The sequence below is a fragment of the Ranitomeya imitator genome, chromosome 5, assembly GCF_032444005.1.
Source record: "Ranitomeya imitator isolate aRanImi1 chromosome 5, aRanImi1.pri, whole genome shotgun sequence".
In the NCBI taxonomy this organism is placed as follows: Eukaryota; Metazoa; Chordata; class Amphibia; order Anura; family Dendrobatidae; genus Ranitomeya; species Ranitomeya imitator.
The window spans coordinates 645,853,992-645,880,376 of record NC_091286.1 but is presented as its reverse complement, the minus strand read 5'-3'; the positions used below and the strand labels follow the sequence as shown (position 1 = coordinate 645,880,376).

General features: G+C 40.1%; 1 protein-coding gene across 1 annotated transcript in view; it reads left to right on the top strand.

Moving 5' to 3' along the window:
* The window catches only part of APOB (apolipoprotein B), a 39,633-nt gene extending 16,123 nt beyond the window's left edge, over positions 1-23,510 (top strand). Inside the window, exons 12-29 of the mRNA XM_069728151.1 lie at positions 41-187; positions 1,830-2,041; positions 3,069-3,309; positions 4,104-4,280; positions 4,358-4,549; positions 5,814-5,981; positions 6,505-6,713; positions 7,936-8,118; positions 8,422-8,543; positions 8,771-8,981; positions 9,342-9,517; positions 9,656-9,855; positions 10,907-11,046; positions 11,458-11,828; positions 12,226-19,647; positions 19,843-19,957; positions 20,351-20,534; positions 21,465-23,510. Of these exons, the coding sequence (XP_069584252.1) occupies positions 41-187; positions 1,830-2,041; positions 3,069-3,309; positions 4,104-4,280; positions 4,358-4,549; positions 5,814-5,981; positions 6,505-6,713; positions 7,936-8,118; positions 8,422-8,543; positions 8,771-8,981; positions 9,342-9,517; positions 9,656-9,855; positions 10,907-11,046; positions 11,458-11,828; positions 12,226-19,647; positions 19,843-19,957; positions 20,351-20,534; positions 21,465-23,261 (12,267 nt within the window). The 3' untranslated portion in view covers positions 23,262-23,510. The remainder of the gene's footprint in view (positions 1-40; positions 188-1,829; positions 2,042-3,068; positions 3,310-4,103; positions 4,281-4,357; positions 4,550-5,813; positions 5,982-6,504; positions 6,714-7,935; positions 8,119-8,421; positions 8,544-8,770; positions 8,982-9,341; positions 9,518-9,655; positions 9,856-10,906; positions 11,047-11,457; positions 11,829-12,225; positions 19,648-19,842; positions 19,958-20,350; positions 20,535-21,464) is intronic.
* Positions 23,511-26,385: the final 2,875 nt, after the last annotated feature.

Genomic DNA, 26,385 nt, shown 5'->3' with positions numbered 1-26,385 from the left:
CAGTTCATTGTTCTTTTTTTTCCTTTGTTTTGCCCTTCAGGCCATTGGAATTATGGGGAATGTATTAGAAGCAGCCAATCCGCAGGTCAAGTCCTCCCTCCTGAAATGTGTCAGGAGCCAGGCGCCATCATTGGAGGTGCAGAAGGCGGCCGTTCAGGCTCTACGCAAAATGTCCATCGTTGATGATGTAAGTTACTTCTACCAGTGATAGATCCATGGATATAAACCACCGAGGCGATCACCGGGATTTACCCTGAGTGACCGTTCACAAAAATGATGTGATGTTAGTGGCATTCAGTGTCCTCTGCCACCTCCTATTCATAACCCTGTCATCTGCTTAAGGCCCATGGTCCCTTCAGGCCAAGCTACCTCAGACCTCTTTATAGCGATGGTCCTGGTGGTCTCAAATAATCTAATATCTGTCTAAAATATAGCATGATTGTGAAAAGGATTAAACACCCCAAGCATTGCATATAGCATGCACTCACATCGTCTCTTTACTTAAAGGAAACGTGTGATCACCTCTTGTTTAAGACAACAGAAGTGTCTAGTTGTCGCTCTTACTTAATTCCTGCTTCTCCCCTGAGTATTGCGCTTTTTGTTTTTTTTAAATCCGCCATACGGTTTCAGAGATATGAGCCTTTTTGTTCACTGATCATTTTGACGTTTGCAAGGGGGCGTGGCTGACTCTCTGAGGGGAGTGTCTACTTTGCCTGTGAGTCACGCCTTCTTTGTAAAGGCCGTTACAATTAGCACTAAATAAAAAAGGGCTGTATCTCTGGAACCGTTTGACGGATCTAAAGAAAACAAAAAATGCAACACTCAGAGGAGCATTGGGAATAAACTATGAGCAAAAACTGGACACTTTTTACCTGGCGGAAAATCTCCTTTAAGGAGACCAGTCTTTGGTTGAATATCACAGTTTTTATATAGATGTTAAAAAAGTAATAATATTAGCATTATGTAGGCTGTTACAAAGACGATCCAGTGAAAAGTTATAGCATGTTCTTACATAGTATGGTGCCACCTTGTGGTTAATGCGTATAGCAATATGCACATCCATTAGTAGGAGTTGAGCGCTGGTGGACACACATGCTCAGTCAGATTCCACATTGCTTGGTCTTTCTTTCCTCTGCAGAGGAGCCCATAGAAATTGCCATCAGGACAGGAATATATATCTCTTAGAGCTCTGGGGTGAACAGAGAGCAGCACTAAGCATATTAGCTGGACCTTCTCATTCTTAAACACTTTAAACACCAGGTGGCGCTTTACTTTGTGTCCAGGAATCGTCACACAAATTTTTTTTTAGCACCATGAAACTTGCAATTAATATTCATTTTTCATGATCTATACTGTGTATGCGATATGTAATATTGGGCCAAATCCTGAATTCTTGCAGTTTTCACTCTCCACACTGAGCCTCATAACCGGCTGATTCTTTGCGTTCTGCAGAGATCACTTCTCAGCAGCCTCATTATCATCACAGACAGGAGTGTTTAAGACAGTAAACGACACATCAGATGTCACAGCTCACCTCTTCACCCCTCCCTGCACAGTGATCTCTGCACAGGTCACAGAGCATGCCCACAAAAAAAGTCAATAGAAATCTATGGTCCAGTGTTTGCCATGTAAATCATATAAATAATTGCTGTAAGGGAAGATAACAGCCCACAATCTTGTACAGAAAAAGTATTTAAAATCAGAAAAAAATATTTTTGTGTCTCCCATCATGCCTTAGGATGTCCTATTTTCTTTATTATGGGAGGAGCTTTCTCCGAGGCTCATTATCGCCCCCTGCTGAGTGACGCATGTTCTCCTTTATTTCACAGGCTCGAAGTGCACTTGTCCAGGTCTTCCAAGATGGAAACTCACCGGTCCAGAAGAGGCTGGCAGCCTACCTCATCCTGATGAGAAACCCTTCACCATCTGACCTTCGCAAGGTTGTTCGGACCCTCTACAAGGACGACAACCAGCAAGTGAAGAACTTTGTTGCCTCCCACGTCGTTAACGTTCAGAACTCCGACGCACCAGAAATGCAGGAGTAAGTCCAGACCAGTCTGTAATTGTAACGCAATTCACATTATTAAAACTGAACGTCCATCACGTGGTTTCTAGGTCTATAACTTCGTGCTGATTAAAGGGGTTGTCCATCTTTGGGGACATTTTTTATTTTTACATAACTGCATGTTTTGGGGGCTAAAAATATTTTTTTGTAATTGAGTTTCAAAAAGAATTTTGCCCCAGACTCCGTGTTGCACTGTCTATTGTTGGCTCTAGAATGAGTAAACTGAGAGTCTGTCAGTGAGCCCATTACGATGGTTTGATCTGGAGTTTGCAAGTCTTTCATTTGTGTTTTTCTCAACTCCTCTCCGCTGACTCATGCACTGCGCGATGTAACAAAGAGCCTGTAAAGGTCAATGGTTCCATTTTTTGCATACAACCCAATTGATAAAATGATTTTCAGCCCCAAATATATGCATTTAAATAGAAAAAAGTCAACAAAAGGATCCCCTTCTATAATGAAGGCAATCGAGCGCTGATCCTTTTTTTTTACACGGAACTCCAAATCCTCTGTCTACTTTCACATGGTCACAGAATTCGAAAATCCTGGCTGCGTGCAGTCACCACTAGGGGGAGCTTAGAGAACACAAGCGTATACAGCTTCTATTGAGTTCACCAATAACTATGTAAATCCCTATGGATGGGGCTCCCCCTAGTGGTGTTTGCAAGAATGCAGAATTTTATTATTTAAACTGTTTAAATGGAGCAATGGTCGCGCATGCGTGCTGCTACATCATTAGTTTCTCTGGGACCAGTGGCGTGAATGTGACCACAGGTCTGTTTAGATGTAGGACACAAGACACCATTCAGTTACGACTATTACTCCTTTAACTGACTATGATACATTGAGCAGAGGATTTGTAACTCTGTATCAGCCAGACAGGTTCCCATCAGACATCATGCCTTGAACCGATATATAATTTTGGATTTATTTTGATCGTTTTAACTCATTGTTCTCCTCTTTTAGTCTCCTGTGGTCCTGACTCACCTACCATCTTTCTTCCCAGGCTGAAAAGCAAACTAGAAGAGGCCCTCAAGTCAAACGGCGTTCCCACTATCGTCAGCGACTTCACAAAATTCTCTAAGAATTATCAAATCTCCAAGACTTTGGTTGTTCCGGTGACGGTGGAGAATTTAGAGGCCAAAGTGGAAGGAAACATCATTTATGATTCTACCGGCTACATGCCCAGAGAAGTCCTGCTGGAGACAACGCTGAATGTTTTCGGAAAGTCTGTGGATATGTTTGAGGTAAGGAGATGGCATGTAAAGGACAGAGTCATGGATGCCATAAATGACATAGCCATAGAGGGGGCTGAGACTGTAGTAGTACCTAGTTGAAAAAAAAACTGTAGTAGTATAATGTATGGGAGTGTGGGGGGAGCACTTTGCTCAGGAGTTTCATGTTGTACACCTGAGCAAAAATCTGTCGATTTTTTAAAGGGGATATTTCACTGAATTTTTTCATCTAAACTGACTAACTCCTCCAATTGCTGCTTCTCCACTGATTCTGGAACAGGTTTTCTTTCTCTTCTGTGCCCCTCCGTTCCAAAGTTATGCCCGCAGTAATAAAGGTGAAAATTTCCCCTACAACTAACTGGGCATGTACTACAAAACTTTTCTGTGGGTGTGGCCATGTGTTGATTGGCCAGCATCAGAGGAGAAAAGGCAAACACCCACACTGACAAACTCTCAATTGGCTGAAGGGAAAATGTGCACCATTATTACTGGGCAGCATAACTTTGGAACGGAGAGACACAAAAGAAAAAGAAAAACTGTTCTAGAATCAGTGGATCAGTGTCAATTGGAGACGATGTTATGTTCAAATTTAAAAAAAATTAAGAGGCCCCCTTTAAATTGCCTTTTCTTTCAAAACTTATAACGCAATAGGTAATAAATGTTTATTTGTTGGTGGTTTGACTGCATGGACACCCCCCATTTAGGAGAACAAGGGTCTCTTGGTCTCCTGTGTGAATGGAGCGGTAGTGCTGATGCGTGACCACTTAGACCGTCATACTGATCCAATGATTGGTTATTTTCCACAGATCGGTCTTGAAGGTAAAGGCTTTGAACCAACCCTTGACGCTCTGTTTGGTAAGGAAGGCTTCTTCCCAGACACCACCACAAAAGCCTTGTACTGGGTGGACGGAAAAGTTCCCGACAAAGTCACCGAAATTTTGTACAAGTGGTTTGGAATCTCCAGACAGGACAAGCAGAACCAGGTAAGATATGATACAATGCGATGAGTGACCACAGGAAGGTACAGAATGTATATGATATATGCCATCTTCCACTGTAGGACCTGAAGAAGGCTTTCCTCTACAACGTGGAGAAGCTGGTACGGGAAATCAGCTCTAGCAAGGCCCCAGAGGCCAATGCTTACCTGGAGATCCTCGGTAAAGAACTGGGTTACATTAAGTTGAGCGACTTCAAGATGCTGGGAAGTTTGATGATGAAGAGCTTCCAATCTGCTCAGGACCTCCCTGGAAAGGTAGGTCGTAGCTTTATGGTAGTGAAGATTTGATAGTTTAAAAGGGTTGTCCCCTCGGGATATATCATATTCACTGTATAGATCAGTGGTCCCCAAGTCCGGTCCTCAAGAGCCACCAACAGGTCATGTTTTCAGGATTTCCTTAGTATTGCACAGGTGATAACTGCATCACCTGCACAGGCAATAATTCCATCACCTGTGCAATACTAAGGAAATCCTGAAAACATGACCTGTTGGTGGCTCTTGAGGACCGGAGTTGGGGAACACTGGTATAGATCATAAAAAAGTGCAACATTAATAAATGATCCACTGACAGTTATGACCTTTAATTATGCACTATGGCGCCGCCTAGTGTATAGCACTGTGAATGTCCACCTAATGAGCGAAGTGCTGGTGGTCACACATGCTCCGTTCACCCTTCTTACAGCCTGATCTCCGACGAGTTATGACCTTTTCTTACACATTATGGCGCCACCTGGTGTTCAAAATGTATAGCACCGTGCATGTCCACCTAATGAGCGGAGTGCTGGTGGTCACACATGCTCGGTTCACCCTTTGCACAGTCAGATCTCCGCCTAGCGATCCCTTTATTGCACGGCAGCCAGTAGGAATAGCGTAGGAGACTCCTTCTCCAATAAATGTAGGAAAGGACTAAGTTTGTCATTTTCTTTTCTCTGCATCAAAATGCAGATTAGATATTGAAACGGTCAATCAAGCCGAGAGATTTCAGCTCCGAAGCCTGCAGTGCTGTAAATGCAGCTGAAGACAATATTGCAGGCTTTAACTCGGGATTAGTATCATTTATAGGCACAGAAGTTATTTCCAACACAGCAATTATTTTAGAATCAAAGTCAATGTTAGGGTAATTTGTTGGAGATGGCTCTAAATGTCATGACTAATAGTTAAAGATGTGTCACAAGGGAGATTAGATTTTATTTTCAGGTAGAATGTAAAAAAAAAAAAAAGCAAATGTATTGATAACTGTAGCTGGTGGCCCACATTTATTTGAGAAAGATATCTGCAGTACCGCATGTTGGACAACAGATGGCACATGTGAAACCTTATAGATGTCCAACACTAAATTGTAGACTATTCTAGGGCAGGATGTGCATCGTGACATAAAACTTCTCACAGCCATTAGGTGGCCATACACAGTGGGTGAAATAGGTATCGTCATTTCAATAAAATCATCTATCACCATCGGGAGATTGATTTATTATACTGATGATGTGATAATTGAATGTTTTTCTATGTAATATTCCAGATTGCTCAGATTTTCTCCGGCGGTGTGGACAGTGACCTCTTCATTCACTACATCTTCTTGGACAATCAGTTTTCCCTCCCAACCGGATCCGGTCTTCAGCTCCAAGTATCTTTATCAGGAATAATTGCTCCGGGTACAAAGGCCGGAATAAAAACTAAAACCATGGATGTAAGTTCTATTGTTTTTGGTTGTGTATTATGAATAATCCCTTTCTTCCAAAAAGGCTCCCATGAAAATAAGCTGATTACAGGGTATCCTGCTCCAGCAATCAGCGGTGTGATGCCAGGCAGTACGTGTCCTCTTTTCCTGCAGCTCCCCCACAGGAGAAATGAGGCATTACACAATTCTTATTGAAGCCGATTTTTTTGTTTAATCCATGAACATGTTGTGTCCTCCGGAGCGAGAGACAATCAAGAGTCAGTGTAGAACGGAGACTCTTTAATTAAACCACAATTTACTAAACCATCCAACCGATGCATACTGGTAAAAAAAAAAAAAAATACAACATATACAGTATATATTCTTTTTTTATTTTTTTTTGTAAAAATAAATATTTTTCTGCCTGTACAATAGCCATTACTTTACATGACCCAGAGCCGAGGAATGAGAGAAGCTTCTCGTCCACTCTGCAGAATGCTAGATATTGAGGACACGTTATATGGACTTATATGAATATTCATGTTCTCCGCAGGTAAAGTCATTTTCCCTGAATCCGGCAGTTTCCGTAGAGTTTGTCACACAGATAGGAATCCAGATTCCGGAGTTTTCCAGACATGCCGTCCAAATGAACACCAACATCTACCATGAATCCGGGGTCCAGGCGCGAATCTCTATGAGAGATGGACAGCTCAAGTTCTCCATTCCTGCACCGACGACACCAACAAAACTGTTCAGCATCAAGTAAGAGATGGAGGGATGGACAGATAGATAGATACATAGATAATAGACAGATAGATAGATAATAGATAATAGATAGATAGATACATAGATAATAGATAGATAGATAGATAGATAGATAATAGATAGATAATAGATAGGAGATAGACAGATAGATGATAGATAGATAAATAGATAGATTATAGATAGATAGATAGATAGATACATAGATAATAGACAGATAGATAGATGCATAGATAATAGATAGATAGATACATAGATAATAGATAGATAGATAGATAGATAGATAGATAGATAGATACATAGATAATAGACAGATAGATAGATACATAGATAATAGATAGATAGATAGATAGATAGATAGATAGATAGATAATAGATAGGAGATAGACAGATAGATGATAGATAGATAAATAGATAGATTATAGATAGATAGATAGATAGATAGATAGAGAGATAAAAGATAGATAATAGATAGCTAGATAATAGAGAAATAGATGATAAATAAATAGATAGACAATAGATAGATAGTAGATTGATGATAATATATAAATAGACAGGTAATAGATAGATAATGGATAAAAAGATAGATGATATATAGATAGATTGATGACAATAGATATATAATAGATAGATAGATAGATAATAGATAGATGATAGATAATAGATAGATGATAGATAGATAGATAGACGATAGAGAGATAGATAGCAGATAGAGATAGATAATATATAGATAATAAATAATAGATAGATAATAGATTGATGATAATATATAGATAAATAGACAGGTAATAGATAGATGATAGATATATAGATAGATAATAGATAGATAGATAGATAGATAGATAGACTTGATGTTCCTGTTGGGATTGAAACGTCACTTTTTGGGCTGATTATATAGCTCCTCTTCACTACAAACGATGTGCTGCCTCCAATTTTTCTGGATTTTTAGATAAATAGAAAGATAGTAATAGATAATAAATAATACCTAAATAATAGATAATGGCTAGATATATAATAGATTGATGATTATATATAGATAAATAGACAGATAATAGATAGATGATAATAGACAGATAATAAACAATAATAGATAGATAATAGACAGATAATAGATTAATAGATAGGCAATAATAGAGAGATAATAGATGGATAATAGATGGATGATAATACATATGTGCTTTTTTGTGAAACTGTATATAATTTGTTCCATTTCCTAATTTAGCAACAAAGTCGCTTTGATCTTTCCATCGAAGACGGAGGTGCTGCCTTCCATCGTTGAGAACAGAGAGGAGCAGATGACTTGCCGGCCTCTTCTCACGGGGCTGAACTACTGCACCAGCATGGCTTACTCTAATGCCAGCTCCATAGACGCCGCTCCTTACTTCCCACTCACCGGAGAGACCCGGTAACTCATATTTTTGCACTTGTTCAGAGTTGCACACGATCTTCTCTGCTATTTTACCCAATTCCAGTAGGAGATAGATAATTAGCGCACTAAGAGCTGTATATATTTGTATAGGGTGAGCGCCCCCTAGTGGCAGCCACACAGAATGTTTCTTACAGTGGGATGAATCTCAGCTCATCAGGCGCCATGGCAGTGGTGAGGGCTGTCTCTATAGTAAACACACTGCTAGCCCCTGTAGGTTTTAGGGAATAAGAACTTTTTTGGAGAAGAAAAAATAAGTATTTTTTTTCTTGTGTTTGCAAGGTATGAATTGGAGATCCAACCAACAGGAGAGGTGCAAGAATATTCCCTGACTGCAGGTTACAGGCTGAACAGGGAAGAACGGGACCTGGTGGACACTATCCAAATCTCCGCACAAGCAGATGGTAATTACATTTCTAGAGGTTTTATAGGGATTGTTCAAAATTAGGATGATTTTTATTTTTTCTGAAAAGAGCGCCACCCTTGGGCTGTGTCTGGCATTGCAGCTTATCAACATTTAAGTCAATGAAACTGAATTGCACTTATGAGATGCAACGCATGGAAAAGAGGGCCTCTTAGAAAATTAAATCTTTTTGGATAATCTAAAATCTCAATAAATGCTGCTTTACAGGAGTGAAGACGTCAGAGGCGCGGCTGACCATCACATATAACCGCAACAGGATTATTTTGACGAGTAAGATGGAAATCCCAAATGCCGACATCAATTTTGGTGGCAGCATAAGAGTCAATGATGAATCCAATGATTTCCAGAGATCGTTCGCCCTCGTCGCTGAACTCAACAATCAACAGGTCTCAGAAGTCACTTTCACTGGGAGACTGAGGTAACTTGCAGTAAAATTTAAGTCTTGCCTTCCCAGCCGACGACTAGTAACACAGGTCCTCCACCATCGACATGGGTAGGGATTCCATTGGTTAGACTCACCCAGATCTAACACTTAGTATATATCCAGTGGAGAGGTGATAACTTTTTTTAGGTTGGAATTCCCCTTTAAATTTATGCAAAGAAAACTATTGTATAGCCTTTTCCTAGAAGCAAATGTTTTACTACATTGTGGTCACATTTTTTCTCCTGTTTCATCTCTTCATAGTAACTTCATACGGTCAAGCACATTGTCTACAGCACTGACCAACACTAACCTTCTTCATATTAATGGCCGACCTCTTTGTTTCCCCATGTTCAGGTATGACGGCCGCACCGAAGGTGCCCTTAGTGCCGAGCTTTTGATACCAAAGCTACGAGTGGAAGCCAAAGCAGATGCCATCCTTAGGAAAGTACTGAGTGACTTCTCCCTTCAGCTCAAGTCTTCTGCCACTGTCTGTGCCTTGTCCGGATCACAAACCTTTGTGTTCACATATGGTAAGTTCATTTCATCTGTTTAGTTGGAGACATAAGTGTCACCATAGACTCACGGTCTACAGACGCACCATAGTCTTCATGTATTTATTGGTGTTGACCCCGTTGTAATAAATTTCTACGTTTTCTTTTGTCATAAAGACAATGAAAAGGTTGAGTTAGATTGGAACACGGCCTCCAACAGCGATGTGGAGAAGATCATCTCAAGGTTGCCGGACGTCAGATTCTCCGACTTCACCAGCTATCCCGAATCTCTAAAGAGCTATGTCAACAAAGTCATGGATCATAAGGTGGTTCAGACAGACATGACTATCCGCCATATTGCTTCTCAGTTCGTAGTGGTAAGTTTTCATTGACATCGTGCCTACAGCACTACGATCTCTGGAAGTGGAGGGAATGTATTGGGCATCAGGCAAAAGCATTTTCCTGTCCTTCTACCTTGCTTTGGTGGGGATCATCAATGATCTCTTAGTAGAAGTCTTAATGATACAACAGAAGACGGAAAAAGCTTCTGAACACTTACATGATTTTGTCTTCTGCTCATACCCAGTCCCATCCAAAGCTACATACAATATGGCTGGCAAATTGTGGCCTCGGCACACCACTTCTAGACAGTTTTTCATGTAATTCCAAAATCCCTGGTGGTCCAGATTAGAAAGGGGGTTATATTCCCTGCTGTAATAAAGGGGGTCATTAATACATTTTAATTTATGGGATAAAGACCTAAGGGCTCATTTACGCTGGCCGATGGTGGCTGTTAAATAATTGCCGATTTGTTACATGGTTTGACGATTGGCCGTTATTTATTAGCTTGTTTAGACAGGACAACCACACTCCCCAATCATTAAGTTGATAGTTCGGCGTGCACAGACTATCATTGTTCTCGACAGCACATATCCTTTTTATACAAGTCAATGTGCTGCCGAGAGCAATGATTTTAAAGGAACCCAAATAATAATTTCACCCAACGAACGAGCATTTGGCTCCTTCATTGGGCGATTAACAGCCTGGTTATCGGGAAAGTGAAGTGTAACTGCAGCCTAAGGGATGGGGAAGTCTTAGGGTATGCTCACTGCTCACACATGGGACCGATATGCAACAGGTTTTTCTTCTAGAATTTGGTAACAGCATTTTAGATACAACATTTGGAGATGTCATACTTGCACCGAAGCAGCAGTGTATTCTGGCAAATGTAAGGTCAGGTATAAAAGAAGGGTAGCAGAATTATGAATGCTCCTCTGAATGAGATTGATGTCGAAGGTCGATTTGATAAATATTTGCAAATATACTTACACTGCATCAGGTTCTGCATACTGCAAATATATTGGAGAGGGCAGCTTTATATCAATGTGGAATCGTGTTATATCTAATTAAATTATCTTTTTCTTTTAGGCTTCTAATAATTGGTTGCAGGCAGCTTCAAAGGAAAGTCCATACGCACAAACTCTCAGCAACAAGCTGCAAGCATTGAGAGATCTGGACATGCAGGAACTCGGTATTCCAGCTTTCCCCGATAACCTTTTCTTAAATAGGTAATTGTTGCTGTGTTGTGTGTCGCGACTGTGCACTACACATAGTGATATCTGTAATTTTTCAGATGACTACTTTTGCACAGATGCACGTAAGGTGGAGATTCCTAACAGCTCATTTCCTATTGGAGTGAATGGGAGCTGAGTTGCAGTACCAAAAATGGCCACTAGAGTGACTAGAACGTTGCCCCTCTATACATGGTATACATCCAGCTGTAGCGGCACAGTAAACAGGTGGCTTAGTGGGGGTGGCAGAGGTCAGACCACGACTGATCGAATATTATGACCTATACAAATGTCTCCTTTATCTTAACCAGTTCAGCTTTGCTAGACTTACTAATGGTTGTTTCGCTTCTTACTTTCCAAGCATTTACAGAAACCCATTTATAATCACTCTGTTCATTATTTTTGCAGTGATGGAAAGATCAAATATACATTTAACAAAGAAAGTACCACCATCAATATCCCACTACCCTATGCAGGAAAGTCATCTCACCAACTGGTGGCCAAAACCTTGAGGTCTCCATCATTAGAGCTGCAGTCAGTGGGATTAAATATCCCAGCACGGGAGTTCAAAGTCCCAGCCTTCACCATTCCCGAGTATTACCAGCTAAAAGTTCCTTTGCTCGGAGTTTTGGATCTGTCTTCAAACATCAACAGCAACTACTATAACTGGTCTGCATCGTACACGGGTGGAAACACTACTAGTGATATCCAGAGTTACGCTTTGAGATACCAAATGAAGGCAGACTGCATCGTGGATATTCTTTCATACAACATTTATGGTAAGTCATTTTTTTATTGCTCATCTGTATCCTATAATATTTTACAGCCCACGACTTCCACTGAAATTAATAGAAATGGAAACTTTTTCATAATTTTCTTCCGGGGTTCTTCTTCTCCCTTCCCATTCTGTACAAATCTAAGAAGACATAGAAAGCAAATTTTCCTTGGCCAGATTAACACAGAAGCCCTTACTGTAAATCACAAAAATTTTGAGATGACTTCTGATTCTCTTGAAGATGTTATCTGAACAGGCCGTTTCATATGAGATAGATCTACACAAGCTCCAGCCAATATCAATCGATATTCATTTGACAAAACCTGATCCTCTATATATGTATCTATAATCTCAGAATAATGCTGTATTCTTTATTAATGAGTCTATTTTTACTATTTCAGGTTCTGCCAAAGGATCCTATGACCCGATAGGCACAATAACCAGATCTTATGATGGAGCTGTACGCCACACTCTTCTAGATGGCAGCATAAACCTCAGTGAAGTGTACAACTTGCAGAGTGACCAAGTATTTAAAGCATCCTATTCTTACCAGGCAAGAAGCGTACTCGGACTTGAAGCCTCGGGAGTTTCCTCAGTCACGACATCAGTGAATAAGCCAATGGTAGTGACAGAATCCGATGTCAAAAATAGACTAAATGTTGCCTCCCGTTATGCAAACACTGATCTAAAATTAGTGGCCACCATCAACAGCAATACCCTACAGACAAAAGTAGATTCTAACTATAAGTTTGATTCATCTTATTTGAAGGCAACCAACAAATTATCAGGAATGTTTTTGACAGAAGCTGCAACATTGACCACAACCACGGATTTGCAAGATGGAGCTCTTGTCAACACTATTACGGTAGACTACAGAAACAAACAGCTGATGCTGAAGTCAGATACAAATGGAAACTACTACAACCTCATTGGGTTGAACAAATTCGAACTTACATTTTCGAAGGAGATGGCTGCGATCCGTTCAGAGTATCAGGCTGACTACAAGCGCAACCGATTCTACACCCTTATGTCTGGCTCTGTTAACTCCCTTGGCCTCGAATTAAATACAGATATCACTTTTAATAACCCTGGAAGTCGATCTGCTCACAAAGGCACTTTGAAACTCAACCGAGATGGTCTTTCCACTAGCGCTACCACCAGTGTCAACTTTAGTCCATTGCTTTTGGAAAGTGAATTGAATGCTGGAATTGGATCAGCAGGAGCAATGATGAAAATGATGGCAAGTGGAAGATATCGAGAGCATAGCGCAAGGATTTCTGTTGACGGAAAGGGAGCCTTGAGTGAACTGTCTCTGGGTAGTGTGTATCAAGCTACTCTTCTTGGTTTGGACAGCAAACATTTATTGAACTTTAGGGTTAGCAAAGAAGGTCTGAAGTATACTAACACGCTAATGGGCTCCTATGATCAAATAAAACTAGAAAGCAGCAATGACCTAAGTATAGCTGGATATCTTCTACAGTTTACCTCCAAATTTGAGAACTCTTTGAGCTCAGACAGATTCCACAAGCACAAGTTTGACTTCCAGGTGCAGCCGTATACCATGACAGCCATGCTGAACAATGAAATGCAATATGGTGACCTAGAGTTTACCAACAAAGGCCAAATGCAGCTCGAAGCCTTCAAGGTGAATGTCAACGGCGATATAAGAGGTGCTTACAACAAAGATGAGATAAAGCATTCCTATGGTTTCTCAGCTGGTAACATGGCAGCCAATGTCAACACAGACACTATCGCAAATATACAAGGAGCTGCCTATACTCATAGATTCGCACTTGATGTCGCCGGCCTCTCTGTGTCACTTAGCAGCAGCACAAATTGTGATTCAAAAGTTATGAGGTTTACGAACCGAATTCGCTCAGTTGTGCAGCCATTCACCATTACCATTGACTCGCAAACCAATGGAGACGGAAGAGTGATGATCTTTGGGCAACAGTCAGGAAATCTTTACAGCAAATTCATATTAAAGGCGGAGCTTCTTTCCTTTAGTTTAGTTCATGATTACAAGGGATCAACAAAGCATTTGCTTGGAGGAGGCCAAACTCATGAAACTGTTCTAGATTACAACATCAACCTGTTGTTCACTCCTTCTGAACAGCTGAGCGAATGGAAACTTAAGACTCAACTGAACCAGAATACGTACACCCAGGATATCAGTGCATTCAACAACGCAGACAGTATTGGAGTCCAACTAAGTGGGCAAACTCTTGCAGACCTCTCGATACTGGATACAGAAGTCCGTCTGCCTTTTGGCAAGTTTAATCCAATTGACTCTCTAAACTTAAGAGACAGTGTCAACACACCTCAAGAATTCAGCATTTCTGGCCATATAAAGTATGACAAGAATAAAGACATGCATATCATCAATTTGCCTTTCTTAGAGAACATGTCTTTATATTTTGAGAAATTGAGAACTGCATTACTGACTACTCTACAAGCTCTACAAAATTCATTGAAAGACGTTGACGTTGACCAGTTTGTCCAGAGATACAGACGAGCACTGAATACAGCTAGCCAAAAAATGGGCGACTATGTTAACAGTTTGGATCTAGAAAGCAAAGCTAGTTTGGCAAGAGAAAAAATTCTATCGTTGGCCAAAGGATTTAAGATCTCAGCCGATGTTCTTCAATCTGCAGTTCAGGATTATTTCAGAGATCTGCAAATAGCCTTGACTGAACTGTACAAATATATCAGAGGAAATTATGACATTGAGAACCTTAGAAAAGCCATTGAGTTGTGTGTTCAGAAGTGTATGGACAAACTGAAAACCTTCGAGAATGAATACAGAGTACGGGAAAAGATCATGGAAATGATCCAGAACTTACGGGTTTTAATAGAACAAATAAATCTTAATGATTTTGGACAAAGCTTTGCTGCCTGGATTCAAAATATTGATGAACAATACCAAATCAAAGCTAACATCCAGAGATTCTTATACCAAATGCAGGATTACATACAGAGAATCAGTATTGATCAGATGACTCAAGCTGCGAAGAAATTCATAAGGTCCTATGAAGTGACCGAGCTTGTCACATGGTTCAAAAACCTTGTGCCTATCGAGAATGTTAGATTTTTTCTACGACAAATAGAAAACCTTATCATCACACAATTAGAGGAATTTCAAGTAAGTGAAAAAATCAATGCAGTCATTGACAAATTTCAAGACCTTGTGGCCAAGTATGACATTGACAAAAAGCTGGAAATGCTCATAGAAAAGTTTATCGAGTTTCTAAACCAACAGCGAGTAAAAGAAACCATCCAAAAGGTGACAGACATGCTAAACAACATTGATGTAAGTCAACATTTTAGGAAAATAAGTACTTTTGTTGATGCAGCAGTAAAACAAGTAAGAGACTATGACTTTAAGAAGCTAATAGATGACATCAACTATTACTTGGATATCGTAGTTCAGAAGATGAGGTCTTTTAATTACGATAAATTTGTGGATGAGTGCAACAATAAAATCAAAGAGCTGACAGAGACAATAAATAATAAAATGAGGGCTCTGGAGCTGCCGCAAAAGGCTGAAGCTTTAAGACAATATTTGAACAACGTGGTGGTAGTGGTCATACAGTATCTTCAAGAAGTAAGAGACACTAAGTTTGCTGCCGTTGTTCAGTGGTATGAAGATATCATGGCGTCAACAGTTTTAATTGAATGGAAGACCAGGGCGATTGAACACCTTGAGGATGTCAGAGACAGAATATATGCTATGAACATAAAAGAAGAATGCCAGAGGTATCTACAACAGGTGGATCAAGCTTACCGAAGACTAGTGTCTTTCATAACAGAGCAGTGGAAGACCATGGCTGCTAAGATTAACGACTTTGCAATAGAGAACAATATCCAAGAATGGGCTGATAGATTGAAAGTCTTTGTAGAAGAAGGATTTGTTGTGCCAGAAATAAACTTAGGGTACATCAGGTTCCCTGCTTTTGAAGTTAGCCTACGGGCACTGAGAGAAGCCACTTTCAGGACACCATATTTCATTGTACCATTCACGGATTTGAAGATCCAGTCTGTGGAAATAAATTTTAGAAATCTAAGAAGCATTGAAATTCCAACGAGGTTTGTTACACCCGAGTTTACAGTTTTAAACAGCTATAAAGTACCATCCTACGTAATTGATCTGAATGAAATAAAACTCAAGGTTGTGAGATTAATTGATCAAATTATTTCCAGTGACTATACATTGCCATCTCCGGACTTATTATTCAGAGATATAACAATGAGTGACATGGGACTTCCTGAATTTTCTATTCCTGAAATTTATATACCCAACATGCAGCTTCCTGACTATAAAATCCCAAAGCTAAATATGGAAAATTTCCAATTTCCTGACCTAAGGATTCCTGAATTCCAGCTTCCAAAGATTCCTCACTCTGTTTCTATTCCAACATTTGGCATGTTGTCCAGTTCATTCAAGGTTGTTTCTCCTTTTCTTACAATGTCTACTTTAGCCGAGGTCATAAATGTCACAGTCTCTGAGAAATCACCTGAAATTGTTGCTTCCCTTACTGCAGAGTCAACCTCAATGATTGAAGCTTTGGTCTTTACCTTTGGAGCTGATGCACGGATTTCTGCTCCTTTGATGGAACAGTTAGTTCTTAAAGAAACTGTGTCACTGTCAAATCGACATGTAAAATTGAATCATTTCAGTCAAGTTACCTTTGCAGCAAGTGAAATCCAAACACAAATCCAAACTAAGGCTGATTTAAGGACGGAGAAGAATTCAGCTGAGCTTCAAAACACCATTATTGTCAAAGTACAGAAAAGAATTACAGCAGATGTGTCTACAAAATATTCTCATAGATTGAATGTTCCACAGCTTGATTTCTCTAGTCAGCTTGACCTACAAAATGATGTGGATACGACGTTGGAAATGGGACGCATTTTCTTAACATCTACCGGTAAAGGAAACTGGAGATGGGCCTGCCCTCTCTTTACAGATGAAGGCACCCACCAGGCTGATGTCAGGTTCAATCTGAAAGGCGGCAAAATTGACCTTGTGGGCAGTAACAAAATAAATGACAAATATCTGAAACTGGATCAATCCCTCAAGATAGAGTCCTTGTTCCTGAACTTTGCAAATATTGAATTAATGTCAAAAGCTGATGCTCCTAATGTTGGAAACAGCATTGCTACACTAAAAGGAAATGCTCAGCTTAGTGAGATGAGGGTAGAACTTGAGGCAGCTCACAATGCAGAACTTTCAGGTCAGACAACAGGAACAATAAGCAACAGGTTTGCCTTTTTGACTAGAACCTTTGAAATCAAACTCTCCACTGCAAACAATGGAAATCTAAAAGTTAGTTTCCCTTTAAAACTTACAGGCAAGATTGAGTTTCTAAACAACTATGACTTTACCCTCAGCCCTACTGTTCAGCAAGTGTCATGGCAAGCCAATGGAAGATTCAACCAATACAAAGTGTCTCATATAGTGTCACTGGGTAATAATGAAGAGAATATTGAGGCTGCATTGGCCATGAATGGAGAAGCTAATCTTGAATTCTTGACAATACCAGTCTCTATCCCCGAAATTCAGATCCCATACACATCAATGAAAACTCCACAGGTTCCAGAATTTTCTGTATGGGAGAAAACTGGCTTAAAGAATTTGCTGACATCGACTCGTCAGAATTTTGATCTGAACATAAATCTTCAGTATCAGAAAAATAAAGACAACCATTTGATACCTTTGCCACTAGACGCAATTTTTGATGCCATTAATGAAAATATGAAGACCATTAACAAGAATTTTGAAAATGGAAGAGATACCGCATTAAACCTCCTAGTGGACTCCTACAATAAAGCCAAAGTCAAGTTTGACAAGTATAAAGTGGATAATCAAGTTAGTAGTAGTAAACAAAGAACATTCAGAATCCCTGGTTACACCATACCATTGGTGAATATTGAAGTTTCTTCCTTCTCCGCTGAACTTCCAGCTTTTGGTTATGTCGTTCCCAATGAAATAACCACACCAAGCTTTATAGTGCCTATGATTGGGTTCTCTGTCCCATCTTACAAGTTAATGACACCTTCACTTGAAATGCCTGTGCTGCAAGTACCCAACTCTTTACGTACACTTTCTCTTCCTAAACTTAAGCTGCCACGTGGACAGAATGGTATATTAATCCCGGCATTAGGAAACCTCACTTTTGAGTTTTTCTTCAAGTCAAATGTTATTTCCCTCACCACAAGTGCTGGAATATACAATCAGTCTGATGTCTCTGCAAGAGTAAGCGTAGCCTCCACATCAGTTATCGATGCTCTTCAGTTCAACATAGATGCAACAACAGGTCTTACTAGGAAGAGAGGCCTAAAACTGGCCACGGCATTGGCATTGAGATCTGTATTTGCTGAAGGAAAACACGAAAGCTCTATATCATTTGGAAAAAGAAACATGGAAGCATCTGTGATAACTAATGCTAATTTAGATACCTGGCTGTTAAAGAGCACATTAAAACAAGAACTGACAGGTAATACAAAAACAAAGTCTTCCGTATCCTCCAAGATCACACTCACTTATGATTTTAATGATAAAATCTTTGGAAATACAGCAAAGGGAAAACTTGATCATGCACTAAGCCTTGAAGGACTTACATCCTACTTTTCAATGGAGTCAAAAATAACTGGAGATATAACTGGAACCCTTCTAACAAATCAAAATTTTTATGGACAACTAACCAATGATGCAAACACCTACATGAATGCAAATGGTCTTAGATCTACCATAAGGCTTGTGGCCAATTCTAGGGCAGATGGTGTAGGAGTCTTGGACTTAACAGAAAACCTCGCTGTTGAAGCCTCCCCCAGTAGAGTCTATGCAGTTTGGGAACATAAGGGAGAAAATTATTTCAGAATAACTCCACTGTTTACATCAACTGGCAAGCAGAGTGGTAAAGCCACCTTAGAACTGGCCCTTTGGAGTCTACTAGCAGACCTACAAATGGCAATCAGCCAACCCAATTCATTTATAGAGGCAGCATCGCTAAACCAAGGCATTACACTGACAATTAATACTGATAAGCAAGAATTAAGCATGAATGGCCAAGGTATTCTGGAATCTCTCATTGTGGCTCACAACATTAGGCTATCCAATGATCAGACAGATGCAAGACTTGAAGCCGGAGGCTCATTGCAAGGCCACATGGCTTTCTTGAAGTCAATTGTACTACCAGTGTATGACAGAAGCCTGTGGGATGTCTTGAAACTTGATGTCACAACTCACATTGACAGAAAACAATACCTTAATGCATCAACAAGTCTGATTTATACTAAGAGTAACGATGGCTTCTTCTACCCTATTCCATCTGAAAGAATCGGAGATGGTTCCACCATTACTTTCCCAGGACTGTCACTACCCAAAAACAACTGCCCATTTTTGCCAGAGATAAAATTCCCAGCAACAGACATCAAGTTGTTGTACACGACAGCAGAAGGCTCAAATATTCCCCTTGTTGAAGTGTCTGCACCACAATATCAAGTGACACTCTCCAAATACACTTTCCCTAAACAGTTCTACAGTGTGGATTTCAATGCCATCTTCAACAAGATAGCCGACATTGACCTGCCAACAATCGAGATTCCAGAACAGAAGGTTGTGATCCCACCAATTAAGCTGAGAATGCCAGCAGGAATTTATATTCCAGCCTTTGGTTCAATATCTGGCTCCATTCAGTTTGCTTCCCCAGTGTACAACCTCACATGGACAAACAAGCTGGAAAACAAACCAGACTCTATAGTAGGCTCCATTGATGCCACCAGCAGTTCAACACTACGGTTTCTCGAATTTGATCTTGATGGTGAGTTTTTTTAAATTATATATTTAAGTAATTTTTTAATTTTCGTAACATTTTCAACACTTTTTTTGATTTTTGTATTTTTTTGCTTTTCCAATTATATTACTTTTATCGTTTTGGGGGAACATTGGTAATGTTTCAAACTTCAGTCAAAGTAGTTAAAAATTATTTACGAATGTTGTTTTTTTTCCTTTACAGCTTCATTAACAGGTTCAATAAATGGAAGAACTCTGAATCTTATTGAACAAGGAAGTCTGGCACATGTGGATTTAAGTACAATTTGGAGGGAGGAGATTTCATTTAATGGCCTAAGGTAAAAAAAAATACATTTTTAATATAAAAGATAGATAGATAGACAGACCCGAAATTAAAGCAGCACCCGTATTGCTGAACTGCTGGCTTCAATATATATATTCCAAAAACAGACAGCACTTAAGAAAATTTTTCCAAAAATTACACTTTTTTAGCCCATATGAATCAACGTCTCAGCTCGAAAACTAATGAGCCTTTCTCAAACCTTATTTCTTGCTTGAGAAACTTTCATTGTTTTTTAGCCCAAACTTCTCAACTTGTGGGTTAATCAAGTCTACCATTTTTGGAAATATTTTCTGGAATGCTTTCTATTTTTGGATTCTAGATAGATAGTGTCTTAAATTATTATTTTTCAACACCGGTAAGCCTTAACCATGAAACATTTCATTTCCAGCCTGCCTCGACACAATCTGCAAGTTGATATTACCAGCCCTACATTCTCAAATGCCCAAATACGTTGCCAGCATGATGAAAATAGAATCTCCTCATTTGTCTCATCACCGTCCACCGGTACTCTGGGGCTTCTCCTCGAGAAAGATCCCAAGACAATCAACGTGAAAGTGTACAGTCGTTCGGCAGTGAGTATCTTATTAATTGATCATATTGCTATGACATTTATGAGCAAGCTTTTTAGTAGAATTTTTTACACTTTGTGTCTGATTCAAATCACCTTCCATCTATGCACAACATATGCACATCCAAATATCCTACAGGCATCTCATTAATAAGTTCTAGTAGTGTTTTTGGGAATCATCATATGGGAAATAAACTGGTGAAAAAGAATAGCTTTAAAGTTAGCTGAAGGTGGGATAATCTTCTGCATGACCTTTAGCGCCCAATATTCTGGTTGATCCTAAGTCCACCAAAGTATCTCTAGAGCTGTGGTTGGCTTGCCTCACAATAATTACATTTCTTAATGTAATTTAGCATAATTACTAGTGCAAAAGTTAACTCTCTGATGCTGCTGACTGGTACCTAAATTGATAACACAAAGAATATTATTTTTTTATGTTGTACCAGAAATATTGACTTAAGTGGTTCCCGAATTTGAGATTGGGGAGATTACTCTTAGATAAAGATGGACATGAGCTAGCAGCATGCCTAGGAATGGATGTTTCCCAGTAATCATGCAGTCTAAACAGGCTGCTAATCACCTGACAAATGAGCAAACACTCGTTTACAGGGTGAAATGATTTTTGTGCTGCACAAGAGATCATCGTTCTTGGCAGCACATCATCCTGTGCGAACAGGACTCACGCTGCCGAGAACAATGGCAGTATATGCACACTGAAGGATCTATTACAGATCGTGCACTGTGCATCTAAAGCTTGGTCACCCTGTGTAAACAGAATATTAAATGGCCTCCGACCTTGCAATCATTTATCACTACACATTGCACAGTGTAAATGGACCCTGAAGGAATAGCAATGTAGTTGGATGTAGAAGATACTTGGAGTGTCAGATGTTACATTATGTGCTGAATCTTTTATTTTCATCTCTTTTCGTAGGCCTCACCTGACGAGGAATTACTTATACTGAAAAATGAAATATCACTGAAAAATCCAGACAAGATTCAAAACAAACTCAACTGGCGTGAAGATGCTGCCCAGGATGTAATGAATGGTCTAAAGGAAAGAATGCCCAAAATGTCTGATGCCATCTACAATTGTGTCAACAAATACCACATGGAACACCTAGGCATGGACATAAAAGAAGCTAGCCTAAAGATGAAAGAAGGTCTACAGACCAAAGTGTCTTCAGCTTACAATACTGCATCCAGCCACATTGACAACATGGAATATAGGCTTAGATCAGCAGCTAGGGGTGCCAGTGGAAAATATGCAGAAGCTGTCTCAAAAGCTCAACAATGGTATCAAGACCCAGCAGATATGTCCTATCTTCTCAACGATATGGAACCAATGTATGAAAAAACAGTAATTGCAATCAGAAGATATCAAAGTACAATGAAAGAGGTGATTGATGCAGCCATTACATTTTTGAAAAACACAAGATTTCAACTACCAGGCCAGAATCAGAAATATACTGGTGAAGAACAATTTACCATGGCTGTGAAATGGGCATTGAATACTCTAGAGCAATTTATTCAGAAGATCCAAAAGTTCTTCGATAACATCATCCAGTCCATTAATGATGTCAGTTTCAGTATCCCTGGTACAAACTTCAAGATCGAGAGCAGACAAGTCATCCTTGCGGTTAAAGACTTTTTGAAGGAACTACAACAGCTGACTAGAAAGGTATTCAATGATCTCCAGTACATAAGTCTTGAAAAAAACTTGCAGCAACTTAAAGGATTAGTTCAGGAGATTTCACAAAAATCAGAAAAATTGATTGAAGCCTTGAAATCCAGAAATTATAGAGACATGCAACTTCAGGCTCAACAAATGTACAATGATGCCATTAATTCACAGCACGTACAATACCTTAGCGATCTTGCCGACGGAATCAGAAAGAGCACCAGCCAGCTGCTGAAAGTTTACCAGAATATGTATGAAGAACTTTTAGATAAATTAAAGCAGTTACTTGTTTATGCTAAGGCGTTGAGAGAAGAATACTTGGACCCAAATATTGTGGGATGGTCTATGAAATATTACGAAATTGAAGAGAAAGTCATTCAACTTTTCAAACTCTTAATTGATTCATTGAAGGAATATGGCATCAATGTCTCTGAAATTAGTGACCAAATGAAAGAATTGTTGAGAGAGTATTATGAGCAAACCAGGGTTCTGTTAACCAATGCCGAAGACAAAGGAAGAAAGCAGGTAAGAGAACTTTCCATGAAATTAGAAGAAAAAGTCAGCGATTGGTCAAGAAATGCCAAACAAGCCGCAGCAGAACATTCTCAGTTTGTAAATGCAAAAATCCACGAGGCTCATACACAACTGTTAAGCTCTTATCAGAAGTTCCTTGATGAAGCAAACCGTGTCATCGATCTGATCATCCAACAATATAATGCCTTTGTACAATTCATCACTCAAATGCTGCAAAATTTGCAGAATTCTGCCAGCGAAGAGGTAAAAACATACGTGTCAATGCAGAAAGGTGAGCTTCAAGTAGAAATCCCACATCCCTTTGATTGGAAATCTTTTGACGAAGTTCCCCAAGTGAGAAAGGAAATCATAGCTAAGAAGATGGAAATTGCACGTTCCATGGTGCTTGAAGGTATCGAAAGAGGCTCTAAACAATGGGAAGAACTGCAACAATTCATTGACAAACAAATTGATGATGGAAAACTCACCGCACAGCAGATCATTGAAAACATCAAAAACTGGAAAAATACTAACTGAATGGACATTATGTACTGTAGCACCCAAAAATTAGGATTTTTCTCAGTTGAAAAATGACAACAATCAGTGTTTATTGTGTTTTAAAGGCATTGTTGTATCTTGTAAAGGAAAAAAGCAAAACAAAAAAACATAAAACATTGTCCTTATTTCTTAAACGTAAACTAATAAATATTGTTTCTTATAAGCTGGTATTATCTTAAGTAATTTTCTCCTTTTTTGCAAAATACAAAATTAAATTGAATCATCATATTTGTCTTCAATGACTGTTCTTTAAATAAGTATAAAAAAGACAGTTGGGTAAAAATGGAGTTGTCAAACTCTTCTAACCCTGGGACTTACATTTTTGACCCTTGGGCCAAACTGGTGGTAAACTGTAATGACTCTTATGTGTTCCATTCACAAAATACAGTCCCAGATAAAGTCTAACCAGATGATAGCCACAAGCATGGAAGGTGCCAAGACGAACTTGGCTTGGAAAGGTCATCATGATCTGGGTAGCCCTTTGTGACTCTGTTGCCCAAGAGGCAAAATCAACATGGAACTGGTACTAAGTAAATTATGCTCCTGAAAAACACACACATTGGTGCCAGTTTAACATTACTTGAGAGATTGCCAACTATTGTTAACTGGGGCCTCACCCTTACAAACTCTGAGGGTACCGTTACACTAAACGACTTACCAACTATCACGACCAGCGATACGACCTGGCCGTGATCGTTGGTAAGTCGTTGTGTGATCGCTGGGGAGCTGTCACACAGACAGCTCTCTCCAGCGACCAACGATCAGGGGAAAGACTTCGGCATCGTTGAAACTGTCTTCAACGATGCCGAAGTCCCCGGGTAACCAGGGTAAACATCGGGTTACTAAGTGCAGGGCCACGCTTAGTAACCCAGTATTTACCCTGGTTACCATTGTAAAAGTTAAAAAAAAAAAACACTACATACTTACATTCCGATGTCTGTCACGTCCCCCACCGTCAGCTTCCCGCACTGACTGTCAGCGGCGCTGGCCGTAAAGCAGAGCACAGCGGTGACGTCACCGCTTTTCTCTGCTTTACGGCCGGCAATGACAGTCAGTGTTGCCCAATGACGGCGAGGGACGTGACAGACATCGGAATGTAAGTATGTAGTGTTTTTTTTTTTACTTTTACAATGGTAACCAGGGTAAATATTGGGTTACTAAGCGCGGCCCTGCGCTTAGTAACCCGATATTTACCCTGGTTACAAGTGAACACATCACTGGATCGGCATCACACACGCCGATCCAGCGATGAGAGTGGGTGATCAGCAACCAAAAAAAGGTCCTGATCATTCCCCACGACCAACGATCCCCCAGCAGGGGCCAGATCGTTGGTCGCTGTCACACATAAAGGAGATCGTTAGCGAGATCGGTGCTACGTCACAAAAAGCGTGACATTGCAACGATATCGTTAACGATATCGTTATGTGTGAAGGTACCTTGACTCTAACTACTTGTAAAAATACAATGACTATCACGCAGTCCATTCACAAGATACAGTCACAAATAAGATTGACCATCAAGGTGGCAGGCACAAACATAGGAGACTTCCAAGGCCAACTTGGCTCGTGATTGTCATGATGATCTGGGTTGCACTCTATGACTCTGTTTCCCAAGGGTCGACATCAACATGGAGCTGGTTCCGTGTAGGTTACACTCTGCGAAAAACACAAATACAGTGGGGCAAAAAAGTATTTAGTCAGTCAGCAATAGTGCAAGTTCCACCACTTGAAAAGATGAGAGGCGTCTGTAATTTACATCATAGGTAGACCTCAACTATGGGAGACAAACTGAGAAAAAAAAATCCAGAAAATCACATTGTCTGTTTTTTTAACATTTCATTTGCATATTATGGTGGAAAATAAGTATTTGGTCAGAAACAAACAATCAAGATTTCTGGCTCTCACAGACCTGTAACTTCTTCTTTAAGAGTCTCCTCTTTCCACCACTCATTACCTGTAGTAATGGCACCTGTTTAAACTTGTTATCAGTATAAAAAGACACCTGTGCACACCCTCAAACAGTCTGACTCCAAACTCCACTATGGTGAAGACCAAAGAGCTGTCAAAGGACACCAGAAACAAAATTGTAGCCCTGCACCAGGCTGGGAAGACTGAATCTGAAATAGCCAACCAGCTTGGAGTGAAGAAATCAACAGTGGGAGCAATAATTAGAAAATGGAAGACATACAAGACCACTGATAATCTCCCTCGATCTGGGGCTCCACGCAAAATCCCACCCCGTGGGGTCAGAATGATCACAAGAACGGTGAGCAAAAATCCCAGAACCACGCGGGGGGACCTAGTGAATGAACTGCAGAGAGCTGGGACCAATGTAACAAGGCCTACCATAAGTAACACACTACGCCACCATGGACTCAGATCCTGCAGTGCCAGACGTGTCCCACTGCTTAAGCCAGTACATGTCCGGGTCCGTCTGAAGTTTGCTAGAGAGCATTTGGATGAACCAGAGGAGTTTTGGGAGAATGTCCTATGGTCTGATGAAACCAAACTGGAACTGTTTGGTAGAAACACAACTTGTCGTGTTTGGAGGAAAAAGAATACTGAGTTGCATCCATCAAACACCATACCTACTGTAAAGCATGGTGGTGGAAACATCATGCTTTGGGGCTGTTTCTCTGCAAAGGGGCCAGGACGACTGATCCGGGTACATGAAAGAATGAATGGGGCCATGTATCGTGAGATTTTGAGTGCAAACCTCCTTCCATCAGCAAAGGCATTGAAGATGAAACGTGGCTGGGTCTTTCAACATGACAATGATCCAAAGCACACCGCCAGGGCAACGAAGGAGGGGCTTCGTAAGAAGCATTTCAAGGTCCTTGAGTGGCCTAGCCAGTCTCCAGATCTCAACCCTATAGAAAACCTTTGGAGGGAGTTGAAAGTCCGTGTTGCCAAGCGAAAAGCCAAAAACATCACTGCTCTAGAGGAGATCTGCATGGAGGAATGGGCCAACATACCAACAACAGTGTGTGGCAACCTTGTGAAGACTTACAGAAAACGTTTGACCTCTGTCATTGCCAACAAAGGATATATTACAAAGTATTGAGATGAAATTTTGTTTCTGACCAAATACTTATTTTCCACCA